The 17748-nt window shown below is 36.1% G+C and overlaps 1 protein-coding gene across 18 annotated transcripts in view; it reads left to right on the forward strand.

The window, feature by feature from the left end:
- MYT1L (myelin transcription factor 1 like) overlaps positions 1–17748 on the forward strand; it is a 304512-nt gene that overhangs the window by 221517 nt on the left and 65247 nt on the right. For 12 of the 18 annotated variants that reach the window (XM_077782400.2, XM_021551206.4, XM_021551208.4 and 9 more), the window contains 5 exons: positions 2178–3155; positions 7730–7864; positions 10387–10477; positions 12756–12863; positions 16014–16225. In XM_077782400.2, the coding sequence (XP_077638526.1) occupies positions 2178–3155; positions 7730–7864; positions 10387–10477; positions 12756–12863; positions 16014–16225 (1524 nt within the window). The remainder of the gene's footprint in view (positions 1–2177; positions 3156–7729; positions 7865–10386; positions 10478–12755; positions 12864–16013; positions 16226–17748) is intronic. The other 6 variants (XM_077782402.2, XM_077782405.2, XM_077782408.2 and 3 more) reach the window with 3 other exon arrangements.

Consider the following 17748-nt stretch of genomic DNA (forward strand, 5'->3'; position numbering starts at 1 on the left):
CAGAAAATTATTAGTGTATTTGCTTTTCAAATAGCACAGCCTATCTGTGCTATCCACTAATCCTTCATTGCCTTCTTCTATTCAGTTATTCAAGATGGACATTTTTCAAATAGGAGGTGTAAGTGGCAATCCTTACTTGTACACTGAAAATCTGATATTCTGATAACCTTAATTTTTGTGGCACTGAAACATAAATGTGAATTATGATGATATTGGAAAAACATAGCAACTAAAATAAAACCACCTTTTATGATAAACAGGTAATGCACTACTGGCTTGGAATACCTTGTGATGTAGAAATACCATACAGTCTTCCTTATTATCTTTTATCTCTATTTAAGCAGATAATACGTAAGATATAATATTTTACTGTTAGAGCATTTTTTTTCTAGACATAGCCTAGTCATCAACTAGGTCTGCTGCTTAACTACAGCCTACTATCATCCCAGGATCCCTAACCACTGTGTAGAAGAAATACTATCTTGTGGCTGAAATATTAATTATTGTGCTGTTTAGCTTTGTATTTGCAGCTCTTGATTTATTATCTTGACTACTGACATAAAAGCTATTTTTATCAAACAATATTTCCTATTACCAAAATGTTAGTGCACAAGCCACCTAGTACCTGAAATTTCCCACTTTGATTTGTTTAACCTAAGATATGAGCCGCACTTGAGAAATTGCTGTGTTTAGGTGTACTAGTGTTGAAAATACATCTAAGCTGAAAAGATGTTATCAGAAGTTGATGGATTAGCTCTTGAGCAGGTGTTAATTATCCTAGCTCTACTGGTTTCTTTCAGTTTGCACCAGCTGAAAAACTGACCTAGCATGTCACAGTAATGACAGATCTAGGAACTTTCTTGTCCAGTGCTGGAAAATGTTGAAATACAGCTTGGTTAGCCAATTATCAAAATAAAAGTTATGCAGTGTTCATTACTCCATAATTATGAATGTGTGTTTTAAGACTGGGTCTAATAATGACATAACTGAGTGAACATGAGATACCAGAAGACGCTGTCTGAATGATATTCATCTGACTGAATATGGGTATCTTTAAGGTGGGCATCAAGTCTGAGTCCCTTTGTTGTCAATGAAGAGAAACAGGCACTTGTAGTGGTTATCAGTTTTATTCTCAAGAAGGTCTCTTAACCAGATCAGGTGGGCTGTGTCCACAAAGTGTCTGCTTCTCTTACTGGCTAAGGATGGAACCATGGATGTAGATGTAGGTGTAGGTGTCTGCCCTGCTCATGTCTAAAGTTAGGTGAGGTGAATCTCCTCCTCAGTGCTTCTCATTGGCTCCATCTTATTAAGCTCTCCCTATGTTATTCAACAGTTAGCAGAAAAAGAAGCTGAGTAAAATGTGGTAACTCGGCACCATTCTGTTACAGTACACAGAACAGTAAATAACAGCCCTATCATACATAGATGGCTATAAAATCTGAGCTAGCATATTTACTTAAAATTATATTGTGCATATAATTCCTTCTATCCTCCTTTCATGTAACAACTCTTTTAAAATTCTTAACTTCTCCACAGTTGAACTGAGAGATTTTGATTTTACTGATGGATCCACTAAATAAAATGCCATTTTAATCTTTTTGTATAGCTATTGGTCAACTAGTGTTAATGGTGTGTATGGTGTTAAAAATGTGACTTTTCCTTCTTGGAGTATACTCTTTGTCTTTTGGTGAATGGCATTCATCAGTAAGAGAATAAATCCAGTAGTACTCACTCCTTTGCCATCTACCATATTTACAGGAAATAATGGAGTGAGAAAAGTTGGAAACATAGGCAATTATGTCATCTGAATAATGTGATTGCAATAAATCCCATAAAACTGTGAATATAGAAGTGAAAGGAGAAACATAAGTATTTATGCCATAATATTTAGCAGTAGTAGTAATTAGCATTTTGATTGCATTTTTCTTATCGGTTCTGTGGAAGAAATTCATGTGAATAGCAAATAAACAAAAATAGCCCTATGGACTATAGAGAATTCAGTTCAAATGGGTCAGTCATAGTGTTCTAAAATTGCTATATGATTAACAATATTTGACATGCAGTTTGTTTTCTGTCCGTGCGATTGCAACAACAGTTCCAATTGTAGCCACTTTTTTCTTTTCTTTTCCTTTTTCTTTCTTTCTTTGTTTCTTTCTTTGTTTCTGTTTTTTATGCAGAAGACCATCAAATGAATTGTCACAATACTCGAATAATGCAAGACACAGAAAAAGACGATAACAATAATGATGAGTATGATAATTACGATGAACTGGTGGCCAAGTCATTGTTAAATCTTGGCAAAATTGCAGAGGATGCAGCATACAGAGCCAGGACAGAATCAGAAATGAACAGCAATACATCTAATAGTCTGGAAGATGATAGTGACAAAAATGAAAATATCGGTCGAAAAAGTGAGCTGAGTTTAGATTTAGACAGTGATGTTGTTAGGGAAACAGTGGACTCCCTTAAATTATTAGCACAAGGACATGGTGTAGTGCTTTCAGAAAATATTAATGACAGAAATTATGCAGACAATACTTCACAGCAAGACAATAGGAATATGAACTTTGTAATGCTAGGGAAGCCTGTGAACAATGGACTTACAGAAAAAATAGTGGAGGAGAGTGATGAAGAGGTGTGTCTCAGCAGTTTGGAGTGCTTAAGGAACCAGTGTTTTGATCTGGCTAGGAAACTCAGTGAGACAAACCCGCAGGAAAGAAATCAACAGCAAAACATGAACACTCGTCAGCATGTCAGGCAAGAAGATGACTTCCAAGGAAGAACACCAGACCGGAATTACTCTGATATGATGAACCTAATGAGGCTTGAAGAACAGTTGAGCCCCAGATCTAGGACTTTTTCTAGCTGTGCCAAGGAGGATGGTTGTCATGAAAGAGACGATGATACCACCTCTATTACTTCAGATAGGTCTGAAGAAGTGTTTGATATGACAAAAGGTAACTTAACCCTGCTTGAGAAAGCAATTGCTTTGGAAACAGAGAGAGCAAAAGCCATGAGAGAAAAAATGGCAGTGGAAGCTGGAAGGAGGGATAATATGAGATCATTTGAGGAGCAGTCTCCAAGACACCTTTCTGGAGATGACAGGAAGCCTAAACCAAGTGACGGCCATGTCAAAAAGCCATATTATGGTAAAGGTAATATTTCTATATACCGTATGTTATGTCATGAGAAAGTGTGAGCTAACATGTTAAGTTTTTGCCTAGATTTCTGAAATGAAGTTATTAATTCCACATTATGGGAACTTTATTAAAAGTGTAGTATGACATGATTGTAACATCACATCATACTATGATTGTAAAATGAAAAAAACTTATTCTGCAGTGTTAGAAACATGTATAGTATATCATTGGCTAAATTTAAAAAGCAACTTCTCAGGGAAACATAACAAGAGATCATGTTGAAAGAGGCAAAGATTTTTCTCAAGGTTTTAATATATTTTATAGTAATAATTAAAAAAGAGAATTGTGTTGCAAACTATATTGAAGGGGGACGTTATGTAGCAGATAGTCAATCAGTTATGAAGTGCATATATTACAGATTGGATTGGGTAGGTGGCATCATGACTTATAAAATTATCATCAAATGACAGTTATTGATGAAGCCTCTCCTGTCTAAAATGTAGAAGTGCCTGATAGAAATTGAACAGTATCAAAATGACCGATAACATAAGATAAGGACAGTGACTGCGCATTAATTATCTTAAGATAGTAAGGTAATGGAAACCATTTGCTATGCAAGGCATGGTGTGGCCTGGGCTGAGATCAATAGCAATTTCTTTCTTATGTGCATTCCACTTCACTGGTTTCATTCCATTGTGGAAACAGTTAAGGTGCTGCCTTGACCATAATTCAATACAAGAGAAACCAAAAAAAAAAAACAAAAAACAAAAACAATATAACCAAACAAAACAAAAAAAAGTCCCAACAGACTAAAGGTTACCTTTAAAATGCCTTTTAATTTGCAGGATTATCATGGTGACGGTGTGTTTATATTATGACACCCCTCTTTAACCTGTTTACATCTGTACATGTAGGGCCATGTTGTATTAAGTGTTCAATACCTCCTGAGATTCATTGAACACCCCTGATTCCCATTGACTTTAGTGGAAGTTGAGAACGTGGTATTTCTTGGGAGATGCTAAACAGGGACTAGGTTTATCCCATATTTGTTGTAAAAATATTTGGTTTGCCTTCTACAATTGAGATGGTGGGCATTTTTTCTCTTTTTTTATAAATCCCTGTTTTGAAAAAGTAATCTGCCTTTGACACTCATGCAGGCAGACAGCATCTTGATCTGAGAAAGTTTTGGTTATTTTTCACAAGTCTTAAACAAAAGTAATGATCAGTCTTTTAGAAAAGCATGTAAATTACTGATGTCAAACCCTACTGCAATGTATTCTAGTGAAGTTTTGTTTGTTCTAACCACAAATATATAGTCCAGTGTATGCTGTACTAACTTTGGGCATTTGGGAAGACAACTTTATTTAGCTAGTGTAATATTGCATAGCCATGTGGATGTTGTGCTAAATGTTGTTCACGTATCACCTATTATGGATGCATTTCCCTGTGAGTATATGACTCTAAAAACACAGAAAACATGGCAAACAAAAAGTAATTTTGAAACAGTTTTTAAATTCTGGTATTGTCCAGCCTTTCCAGTCTACATATGGCTGGGAAAACATTTTTGCATATAGGCCTGCTGTGTCCAAAAAGTCTATATTATTTCTGACAGTGAGAGATGTGTGGATATCCAATTTAAGTAAATTCTATAGCTTCTTTGAGCCATCCTATTTCTTGGGAGCTGCAGGCTGAACTGGTCCAAGGCTCAACCAAGGACTAAATACTGTGGGAGTTTAGACCATGAAACTTTGTGGAGTGGATCATTCTTCAACTTGTTATTATAAAAAGAAAAAATAATCCCTTATTTAAAAGAAACAATTCAAACCAAACCAAAATAGCAACAAAAAAAAAACCAAACCCAAACCCCCAAAAAACACGAGCCAAAAAAAAACATTACAAAAAAACCACAACAAAAAACCAAAACCAATCCAAAACAACAAACCTGTGGGAAAAATTCTGGTATTTGTTGAGAGAAGAAACTTGAAGTAAGACAGTTACTTATATCATTTTTTCTCTAGTCATATGTTGTCTTCCAAATACTGCTGGAAGACATACCTATGGAGATGTATGATGCAGTAGGTGGAAACTTTCTTGGGAACACAGGTTTGCAGTGAGAACTGCCTCTTGGCTTCAAAGATCACTGAAACAACCATTAAGAGACAGCTAACCATTTCCCCCCTGCCCCTTTAAGCTTTCTAAGCAGGTTTTTGTCTGAAATTTTTGCATTTTGAAACCTTTTAAAGTCCATTGACAACCTTCAATCAGGAAATACTTCCATTGTGGCAAGAAGTGAAAAAAGATTGAAGAGTTCAGTAAAACTGCAATATTTCTCCCAGATATCAGAAGAGGATTTTCAGAACAGTATCCAGTGTTTTGTATAAAGTTGTGAAAAGTTTACTCAAATGTCTTCCATTAAAAGCAATGGGAAATTGTGCAAGTGCAATTTTATGCAAGTTTTGAAATCATTAAGAGTAGTATACAGCATCTTTTCTGAGTCATTAGACCATAAAGGCTCTTAAGGCTCTGATGTAGATGTGAATACAGAGCAGGATTTGCTTGATGCTGTAGGATGCAAGTGTCTAGATCCTCAGCTGCTCTAAATTACAATACTTTCACTGACTTTGGTGGAGTTCTAACAATGTCGAGTAGCTAAAGTTCCTCTAGTTAAAAGTCTCTAAAAAGCCATTATGGTCTATTAATCATCTACATTTTTTGCAGTCCTTGAATATTGTTATATTTACATAATTTATATTTCATTTACATTATCTATTCACTTATCTAATACTTTTACCCATCCCAAAGTACTTGACTTGATGAGTTGCTTAGAGTTGTGTATGTATGTAGCTGTGGGCTTGCTGTTCTAGTGGTCTCAGCACAGGCCTATCTGGCAGGAATTCAAATCCCTCCTCTGACATTTGCTCCTTCTGTGGCCTTGGGTTTAACTTCCTGATCTCTTTCTTCAATTTCCTGATGTATGAGATTATGGTCTTTCCAGGAGTGTTGTGATAACTGTATAGCACATTGGAGATAGATTTATATGTTTATTTGTTGTTAAAGAGTGTGGAACAAAGAACTGTGTTCTACAGTCCGCATGCAAGTTCAGTAAAATAAAACTACCATAATTAGGGGTTCTATTTGCATGATACAAGGTTTAAGTATGGTATTATATTTTTAGAATGGGTTTGAGACATGGAGAGTCATTACAAGGAGCTAAAGATTTTAGGTAAAATAAAGCTGTTTTGGAAGAACTTGAAACGTAAAATTATATATAAAACCTACCAGAAGGAAATCAGGGAAAGATAAGTCCAAAAGAGAACGTGAACTCTGTATTGTATTGATTCATGATGAAAAGAATGGGTTGTCTGAAAAGTTCTACAAGTACTGAAATTTCCCCCTATTGTACTGAGGGTTCTGATTGTTGAAGCTGTGATGGAATTTAATATAAAAAAGACAAACTGGAAAACAAGTAGCAAAATCTTATCTTAGATGAAAGCATAAATACTGAAGCAGAGAAATTACAAGAGCAACATGAAATTATTAAATTAGGATAGTTCAGATTGGGTATTGAAAGAAATGATGGACTAAAAAAAGATATTGGTGATCTTGAGCCAAAACTGTAGCTGTTTGAGTATCCTGCATTTTATCCCTTTAATACTGATATGGAAATCAGCAATAATGTCCAAAACCTGTCAACTGTGGTCAAGATGATAAGATGTAATTTGTATCATGTGCTTGTCTGGAAGAATAGATGTTCTACAGATTTTCTGTTAAAGGAAATAAGCAGATGAAGTTGTGTGAGAAATTTCTAAATCAGGATTAATGTCACCAGTATTCCATTACATCATTGGCAGAAAACTGTATTTTGTGGAAAAAATGTCTAGTTAGACTTTTCTTTGATTTGTAGTCAGAAGATCCATCAACATCTAAAAGGTCATTAACCTTTCAAGCATATGAATATTCAAATGTTACATATGTATGTTGGTAATAGCCCAGATTTACAGTGCAAGCGATACTTTCAGTAATTCTGATTACAATGTTTACTCCACCATACTTTATTGAAGATCAAGGAATATTTATGTAATTTTACCACTTTGTAAGGAATTTGAAGAAAACAAGAGTAATTTTCTCATAGTGCCTTGGAAAAGGGATTTTTGTGGAATCATTATGCTGAAGAGCTGGGTTTGCTACTCTCAGGACATTGAACTGCTATGACAGTACATTTGCAGACCTTAACACAAGAGGCAAATAAGAATGTAAAGAAGGGAAACTCCAACTAAACAGTTTCCAAATGACCTTTCACCCTTGAGGTAATGCTTGCCAGCAGAACATTGATTGACAATGGAACAGCTTTGCTATAAAAGGTCATTTTCCAATCACTGTGAATGGATATTTCTGTGATCATGGGAGCCTGCAGTCTGAGAAGAAGATAACAGGATAAAAGTGGCAGAACTGTGATAAGAAGTAGAAGGTTTTTTTTTTTCCAGTTTTCATAATAACATTTACCAAAGAGTAAATGACATGATTAAATGAACCTTCTTACAGATATGTGAAAAGACTCATTCACTTGACACATTTGTTGTAAATTATAGATCCCTCAAGAACAGAAAAGAAAGAGAGCAAATGTCCTACCCCTGGGTGTGATGGAACTGGCCATGTAACGGGGCTTTACCCCCATCACCGCAGTTTGTCAGGATGCCCACACAAAGATAGGGTCCCTCCAGAAAGTAAGTTCACATTCTTTCATGGAAACTGGGGATAAAGCTACAAAAACTTTTCTAGCATGCTTTTTAAACATTTTATTTAAAAAATTAATTTCGTTTTTCAGTATGGTTTGTCTCAAGTTAGTCAACTGTTCTGTGTTATACTTTTTCCTTTATTCCATCATTTCCATTCTTTACTAACTTTACACTAAAAGAATAACTTTTAAAGCTGTATTCTTTGATTTTGAGAATCCTAGGTTATTTTTTAATAGCCATATTTAGTCAACAGAGAAAAAGGTTTCCAGAAGATGTGCACTGCTTTTGCTTCTGCAAAATTCTACTAATGTCACATCAACTGTCCTTATTGTCTTGTACAGGAATAATTATTCCTGAAAAACTTGCAACCCCTTTCCTTTGTTATTGTTGTGTCTGAAACATAATTTATATTAAACTAGTGCATATTATAAAAAAATAATAATTTGGCTGTTCACTTAGCTACAGAACTCAGGATTTTGAGCAAACAGCTCCTCTCAGTCACATGCCATGTCAGCAAATTCTGTGCGTAGGAAGTTCACCCATAAGCTCATGGACACCCACCTAAAGGCAGAGGGCTTCATTTCTGGAAGTCACCTTCTTGGCTGGTGAAATCAGCATAGTTCTATTAAAGCTAATTACTCTGTGCTGATTTTCATCAGGAATTGTCTAGCTAAGATGCAATTCTCTTTCACACCAGTTTTAAAATGGAGTTATGGATTCCATTCCATATGGACCTAAAATCCTCACTGTCCATCAGCACTTCTAGACTTAACCTCAATGAATTTGCAAGCCTTAAGGAAATATTAAAAAGACTGTCAGAACTAAAATGGTCCCCAGTTTCCAAAGGAAAGTAGATTCTGATGGACAGGAAAACAGAAGTAGATTAGCACTGCAAGAGTGGCAGACATAAGAAGTCTCCTCTTTCCCAGTACAGTGGCTTCTTCCAGAAGTAAAGTAATGAGGAAGTGCTTTAGGAAACTGCTGTAGTTTGGTTGGTCTCTGAATACAGTAGAACAAATAAAGTAATTTCTCTGCTTTCCAAGACCCTGTAATTTTCTGAAACACAAATATTTATTCAGTTGCTCAAAGTTCTATCATTTTTTTCAAATGGTAAATAAAAAGCTCTTTAGAAGACTTTGTAAATCAAAGAAGAATATAGCTTTAAACTGTTTGCATGCTCTTGTACCTACTAAAATGACAAAGGTGAGCTCATCTCTTTTTTTCCTGTGATGTTGGCCTTGTGAAGCATGTTTCAAGAACAGCTTTAAATATTAGGAATTTCAGAGTGAAGCTTTTGCATCTATACACATTTTATCACACTGATAATGGGGTGATGATGATGATGGTTATCTTTTAATGAGTATACATTATTTAATTCTCAAGTCTCTGAACAGCTTTTATTCAGTTCTTAACTCAGTCAATGCATCTACTGATTTTATTAGAGTTGTTTTTGTTTTTTTTTTTTTTTTCTGAGTGAGAACTAAATACAGGCTTCCAGACCACTTCCTGTGTGAGAAAATGAGAACTTCACAAGGGTTGGATAGCCTTTTTCCATTGAATGATGTACTGCTATCCAGTTCTGAGACATGGATTCAGATATGCCTTATGTCATAAAAAACTCTTCAGTGTTCCCAAAAAGTTCTTGATAATTTGGCCATTCATAGCATGAGCTTTATAATTTAGAGGGGCACTGCTCTGAGCAGCCTTGGAGTAAGTTTTCCATCCAGCTTGCAGTGGATGTGAATGTAAATCAGTTTACTTGCTTAAGCTTGTACCACTTATTTCTTTTTTACATTTTTTTCTGCCATACCTCAATTTTTAAGTATTTAATTTTGGTTCTTAGTATTTTGAAAAAAAAAGAAATCACATTTGTAGAGAACACAAGTGGAAAATAAAGGATCCATTCTGCTTGCTATGTAGATATGAATGATGTATCTATGTGGAAGCGAGCAGAACTGGCCCCTAGCTCAATCGGGCTGCCTTATAGTTAGGGTTAAATTCTGTTCAGGATTGTACTGAGGTGTGTTTCAAATAATTCAATGTTCTACCAGTGTAACTTGAGAGCAGATTTTCAGCTCATGAGTTTGATACAGTGCTTATAAAGCTATGTATTAAGAATACATACATTTCCTGAAAGAATTTTTCCAGTCTGTAATTTTGTTTTGTATGGTTGCTAGCTCACCCTTTACCGTTGAGCTGATCTTTGCTCAGTGGTTTTGTATGAAGAAGATGTTGGGCGTCTTCTGCTTCACTGTTGCACCAGAGATGCATTTGTTTATAGGTTCTGTAACCTCCATAACTTTCATTGTTGCCCTGTGTTAATGAGCATAGGGCCACAATACTTACTTTCCTCATCAGGCTTTATTGGCTATGTGTGTCACGTGTATTTTGAGGAATGCTGGTTGTTAATGAATCCTGCTTTGTTTTAAAATGGTTTCATATATACTGGGATTTGATTTTTTTTTTCTTGTTTTCATACTCTGCTGTTTTCTCTTACTCTCCTTGTCAAGTTCTTGCCATGCATGAAAATGTTCTTAAGTGTCCTACACCAGGCTGCACAGGCCGGGGCCACGTAAATAGCAACAGGAATTCCCACCGAAGGTAAGGATGCCGTCGCTGGACACCAATCTAGAGGGACCAGTGCCTCCCAACTGCAGCCCTCCTAGCAGTCCACTGGTGGGGGGGAGTGAGTGTGTGTCGTTGTTCTGTTCTGAGGATTGACAGATGGTGCTTCGTGTGCTTTATCCATTTTAAAGAGTAACATTTATTCATGTATTTTCTGAGGAGAACAAGTGTGCGTTTGCTGTAGCATGGATGAATTGATCCACGGAAGACATTTTAAGCAAGCTTAGCATTTTGAGTTTTTTTCTTTCTGTTTTGATATTTGCTGAACAGCAGTTGTACAAAACAAGTGGTATGACTCCTCATAGGTGTGTTGCAGGGAGAAAGAAGATTTTTTTCAGCATCATCATGATTAGAATAGAGTTCTTGTTCTCACACTTTACTCTCCTCAGAGATTTTTTTCTAGTGCATGAAAAAAATCTACTCTAATCCTATATTGTTAGGGTTTTTTAATACATGAGGAACATGATTTTAAATACACAGGTGTTAACTTTCTTACCACAGTCTTAACCCCTAAGTACTTATTCAGCTAAAACTGAATGAGGATCTTGGCTGTTTAAAAAACATTAAGACCATGTCTCATTACACTTAAAAATGAGAAGGTAGAATTATTAGAAGTATTCTAGTAAAAAAAAAAAAAAAAGATCATGGAAAAAAAGCAACTTTTCCATAGTTTCCTAAGATCAGTAATAGATTCTTAGGGAAGGGATGCTGTTGCAAATTAAATTCTGCCAATCAAATTTTGAAAACATTCCTTTAGTGTTCTGCATATCATAATTTTCCCACAGAACAATAATAAAATCTTGCCTATTCCTTTAAAATTTTAAAAATCCAGAAAGTTTAAGATGATAAGAGGATAAAAGGAAATGTGTGATGTTCCTGTTATTGAATTCCTTTTTACTGTTAATTGTAGCATGAAGGCTTAAGGGAGTACAGGTACTGGACATTCAGTCTTACCAAGTTCTGGGTTACTACAGCCCCTCATATCAGCTGCATTTCCTCCAGAAGACTCTTGTGGGTACCAGCATGCCTGCAATAAGCTCTGGTACCCCTTCTCTGCAGTGATGCTGCAAGCAGATGCAGCAAAAACCTCTGAGAAGGCTTTATGGGAATTACTGCTGCTTGAAGCAGCATTCACTTCTGGCTGAATATCCACTAGAATATTTGAGGTGTCTGAGGAAGAGCATGTCAGTGGAGCGCAGCTGCCCCTGGCATGGCTCCAGAGCTGCACAGAGCTCACGGCTCCTTCCCCTCTGCAGAACTAGGGCAGAGGGGGCGGGCAGGGGGGAGCACTCTGCAGTCTGTGCTCACCTCTTTCTGCAGCTTCTGGGGCATTTTTCTCTACTTCACTTTTTTTTCTCTTTTTTTTTTTTTCACTTATTTCCTGTAAAAAAGGGAACATCTGGGAATGCACTGATTTGCTGTTCATTTTAATTTCTATTCCTGTGGAGAGCACAGGGAGCTGCAGTCACATAAGCATGCAATAGACTATGACAAGGAAAGGAACCCCTCCATTGTCAGGTCACAGGGTTTTACAGCTTCACTAAGAGCACCATCTGCTGGCGTCAATATATTTTTTTCCTCGGTTCTAAATCTTCCATAAGAATCACGCTTATTATTGCCACTTCAATAATAGTTCAGCATTAGCAAATCTAATTGAATTTCCAGTGCAGAAATGCTTTTCATTTTATACCATCTACTAATAGAAATCATACTTTAGTGTCTGAAATTCATGAACAAACACTAACAGTTGACATGTAGATTTAGCAACCCAAGGCAAAATTTTGCACTCATTTATATGCCTAGCAAAAAGATTTGAGTTAATGGAGTTGAATGAGGTGTGAAGCAGCACAAGATTTGGCCTATATGATGTTGTCATTTAATTGTCTTCAGGAGCCGTTTCATTGGCAACATTTGTAGATACATAAAGGTCACAAGTCTGCTAGCAGAGCTGCACAGTAGATTCCAGTTTATATTCTCCTCTCCTACTGGTATATTCCCTGGCTGACATCCATGAATAATCTACCCATGTACTGTGAGAGAAGAAGAGCAGATGTAAGATTTACCATGCAACTTTGAAAGCAGAAGAAAAGAAGTCTATTCTAAAGAAAATACACATGATCAAAACATTTTTGGAAACCCTTTTCCTTCAGATTCTTCCTGATGCTGGCTAAGGAGGAGAAGGAGTAATTGGATCAGTGCTATAATGTGAAACTATGCAGGACAAGACAATTAAATTTCCTTTCTGTAATTGCAGCCTCTCTGGATGTCCTATTGCTGCAGCAGAGAAACTGGCTAAAGCTCAAGAGAAGCATCAGAACTGTGATGTGTCAAAATCAAACCAGGCATCAGATCGGGTTTTAAGGTATTAGAAATCACTATAATACTTATTCTTATGCAGAATTCATCACACATTCACCTAATCTGAGAATTTATATTTATATACATTGTATATACATATATATCTCCTTTAAAGAAGAGTTAGAATTAGGGCTTCTGGATCCAATTCTCACAGTGTATTTTTCCCACTCAGTTTTCATGGGGGAGGGTTGGTAATTATTTTGACAAATACATGTAAAGCTGAAAAGCTCATTTTTGTCTTAGGCATTGTTTGGTGTAAAGATGACTGCTGGAGTGCAAAGTCTAAGAACAGTGTGAAAAAAGTTGGTATCTTTTGGGAATAAACTAATATTTACCGGTAAGTCTTGGTTTTTTCAGCAGGCTTTTACTAGTAAATATCAGTTTAAATTAAACCAGAAGCCCTATCTGCATTACCAAACTGGTAAACTTTTGGCAGGACACTTGATAAAGTACCAGGTATAGATTAGATTCCAAAATAACATCAGGCTTAGTTCTTTGTCTCTCTTCCCCCCGTTCTCTGCCAGGAAGGACAGAGAGAAGAAAGAGAGAAGAATTGTCTAAATTTTCATATGGAAGGGACATTTAACCATTTTTATATGATTACACACCTTTTCTTCATTCATGTAGGATTCTGTATTTATCTGAAGTTGCATCCAGCTTTGTTCTATTGTCTCCTCTTTTGAGATATGTGGGTAGAAAAAATATTATTTCTAAGGAGCTGAAGTGTGAAGGATGCATGTAAAGCAATCAAACTTCTGCATGATTGTACCAGCTTTATGCTGATGATGCCCCAAAAGCTGCAGAATTTCTCCATGGATACTGCAATATCTGTGGGCTGGGATAGGTACATCCCTCCCAGCTGCCTCAAAGAGTGTGGAGGAAGTGCTGCAGCTTTAGTTCCCAGAATTTCCTACTTATCCCATAGTTCTCAGTCTTTAGCTGTCTTCTAGATTTAAGAACCGATTAGGCTGCTTAAAGTTTTCTACTGTATTATTGACACCATTCTTCGAATGTTCTGTTAAAAGTTCATCTAATCTTGATGGTCTTTTCAAAAACCAGCATTTCCATCAAGCTGGGGAGATAGAATTATGGTTCACATCTACAGAAGATTTTTTCATCATTCCTGTTGACTATGCTCTCCTTCCGCAGATTTGTTTTTGATGGGCTTTATCTTAACTGCCCCTAATTCAGTTTGCACAGCTTGGCATGCAACATCCCACAGAGGTTTCTTAGAGAAGAGTACTTCAAATCCCATTAGTAAAAAAAACTCCACTCTTTGAGGGAATAAAACAGTTTCTCACTTGATGGAAAAAGACAGATCAAAAATGCAGTGGCTTTTACCACTGCTCATTACAGAGAAGCCACTGAAGTCAGTTGCCATAGAAGGCAATGCTCAGAAGCAGAATCCAGTTTGCTGGCAAACTCCTTAGTATTGTTCTGCAATCTTAACTTCACTTGTGAGCTGCCTTGTGTTTCAGGTTTTATAGGCAACTCAGATAATTCTTTCATCTTGTCTCTTGCTTCCCTTTTACCTTTAAGTCATTGAAGTATTTAAGATGAATTTGACAGCTATTTATAATATTTGTGTGCAAGCAGACAGAGATGTTTTAAGAACAAATCTTGAATATTTGTCTTCATCCCAGTTTCCATCCCACCTGCATTTGAAAGTTCTTATTTAAAAAGAAATCAAATTCATATAACTTCTATTCCACTGAAATTTTGGATTTGCACCAAATGTTCAGGATCTGAATTGCAGGTTTTTGGTTAAATATAGATTATCTTGAAACAGGATCAAACTATTCATATCAGTTCATTGTATAAATAAGCCCACTGTCTTTAGGAGGAAGTGGCTAAAGGAATAAGCATACATAAATCAAAGGGAATAGTATGACTAATATGATTTTTGGGTGATCTTTATATAAATATCCTGAATAAATTTTATGATAATAAATTCATTCAGGAAAACATTATGTCATTTTTAAAACCTATTTCTTACATGGAGCACAATTCGCTTTGTTAGTCAACATGATGATATTTTAGATCTCAACTGAATTTGTGTTCCTATGATTGTTCCTTCCATTTCCTCTGGTTATAAATGCAGTAAGAAAAAAAAAAAAAAAGAAGAAGAAAAAAGAAGAGAAATAAAAATAAATATAAATGCTTCTTGATTCCAGCGGGAGAATCTTAGGTGTCATCCTCACCTCCTGCTGCATGCAGCAGGTAGACATGCAGCATTGTGGAGCAGTTGCTTCCTAGGACCCAGTCCCGTGACACTTTCTTCTATAGGTAGTTTGCAGGTCTGGCCTTCGTTTCCCTGCTTTGAATTGATGACTTCTGTGCCCACAGGCAGAAGATGGTATGACAGTGGAGTTCACTGCAGCATTCTTCCACTGAGATTTCACAAGTTTCTCAAATGACTGAATAACATCAATCAGGGCTTCTTCTGACTGTCCTCCCTCATCCTAAATGAAAAGATATTTAACTGAACCCATTTCATTTTTTATTCATTCTTGGGACCCTCCTTGAGGAGTGCATCTGTGTGTCAGGAATTGCAGCTCCTGCCAGAACCTTGCATTTAAGGATCAGCAGGACCTGCAAGGCAGCAGCTCAGAGTCAACAGAGCTTCTGAGACTCTTCTCAAGATGAACATGGATTTGTATATTGAAGGATGAAACAGGAATAGTTACTTTTGAAAGCACAGAGGAAAACAGCATACAACTCTGTTGGAAGAAATATGGAGGAGACTCCATAAATTAGGTGGAGCTTTCCAATCTACTTTTTCTTTTTGATATTTAAAGAATTTGTCCAAACTTCTTCTGTCAGTCTGCTTGCCGCTCTTTAATTCACCTCCCAGAAGAAAAAATGCAATTAGAAGGGGAAGGGGAAACCCTGAAGTATTTTAAAACAGAACTTTAAAATGCTTTTAGCTGCAGGATACATTTAGTGGCATTAGAATTAATTTTGCCGAGGTTTTGTTCAAGGAAATAAATATTGTTTGTCTGCTGAAAATAACCAAACTAAGGAAATGCAATAATATATTGCTGTCTCTTGAGTTCAAGAAATAACTAAGATTTTCTAATCTGAACTATAAATTATGCACAAACATAGTAAACTGAACTGCATCTAACAAACTGTACATATCTTTAATTTCTAGGCCCATGTGCTTTGTTAAGCAATTGGAGATCCCTCAGTATGGCTACAGAAACAATGTCCCCACCACCACACCCCGCTCCAACTTGGCCAAGGAACTAGAGAAATACTCTAAGACTTCGTTTGAATATAACAGTTATGACAACCATGCCTATGGCAAGAGAGCCATAGCTCCCAAGGTGCAATCCAGGGATATATCCCCCAAAGGATATGATGGTAGGAGGTGCACACTCTTATACATGAGAGACAAGTTTGCAGTTAATCGTGTTGTTGTATATGTAAACATCATACAAATAAGACATGTTTTCATGTTCATACAGTATTATGAGGAATGCTATCATATGTAAGTTATTTTAAAGGCCTTTTAAAATAAATGGTTTTTATACGGTGCTTGCTTCAGTATTGTTGCACTGGCAAAAGACATCTCCAGCTATTAAGCTCCTGGGATGTATTGAGATGGCAATAAAAGCTAAGTAATAGAGATAATCCTTATGTTACTGTGTGGGAGACCTGGCCTCAAGGGTCACATTAGGATTCTTGCCTCCGTGCAGCATTTCAGGTAACCCAGAAAGAAAACATACTTGCTTTGTGGGGATGTGGAAGTAGAAAACATGGGCCTCATTGTGCTTCAGAAATCACTGCTACATACTTAAAGAGGCATTTTTGCTTATTTTGTCCTCACAAATACACTGGTTGAATTCTCTGGAAAACCGAACATATTTAAAATGTTCAGGAGAAGCCTGATACTAGCTTCAGTTCAGGAGAAGACAATGGATAGAATCAGTCAGGCAAGAGGTTTTTTATTAAGAGAGAAAAATAAACTACAGGATAAAAAAGGATTGTCGTTTTCAAGATATCAGGAATTTTTCAGAACAATACATTTATATATGCATATATATTATATATGTATATATATATGCATGCATATATATATACATATATACGCACACAAAACTAAACCATACTTTTTTTTTCTTTTTGAGTGCTAGCAGTTTATTTTTTTGGTTAAAATATTTGATACTACTCAGTGACTACTATAAGAAATTTCAGGCAGGTATCAGATTTTTTGTTTTAACAGAGGGAAACATACTGTACAGAACAATTTATGCTATTGCCTGAACACAGACTGACATTTAAAAGTAGTTAAGTGAACAAATAGAAAATTACTATGGCTCTTGCCTTTATATGTCTGATATTTTGGTTATTTTCCTTTCTCAAAGAATTAACAGACATATTCTTGCATTATAGCAGAAAGGAAGAGGGCTGTGAAAGGAAACCATTTTTAGTAAAAGACCTTTTTTTTTTCCTCATACCTTCATCTTATTTGTCTTTATTAGTATAAGGGCTTGAACAGTATTAAAAGTAAAGCACTAATTGTAATTGTGGTTAGGAAGATAGTGAGTATACATTAGTATAAGGTAAATTAGATATTAAATATTGTATATGTATCCTGTCTACTCATGTAGAACGGAAAGCATCACAATACTGCTGGGGTTCCTGTGAAAAAGCTTATTTTCAGGCCCCTTTTTCAATAAATAATAACAAACTTCACTTTTTCTCCCAAACCAACAGGATTTGACAATACATGTAACATTAAGCACAAGTTTACAGTGGCCTTAAATAATAAATGGCTATGTTGATACAGGTCACTGTCTTTATGCACACTCATCTTCCTTTGATATAAATAGGAATTTTTCTTGGCTTTAGGATGGGACAAGGTTTCTTCACTGCTCATAATG

The sequence above is a fragment of the Lonchura striata genome, chromosome 3 (genome assembly GCF_050655825.1).
Source record: "Lonchura striata isolate lonStrDom1 chromosome 3, ASM5065582v1, whole genome shotgun sequence".
Classification (NCBI taxonomy): Eukaryota; Metazoa; Chordata; class Aves; order Passeriformes; family Estrildidae; genus Lonchura; species Lonchura striata.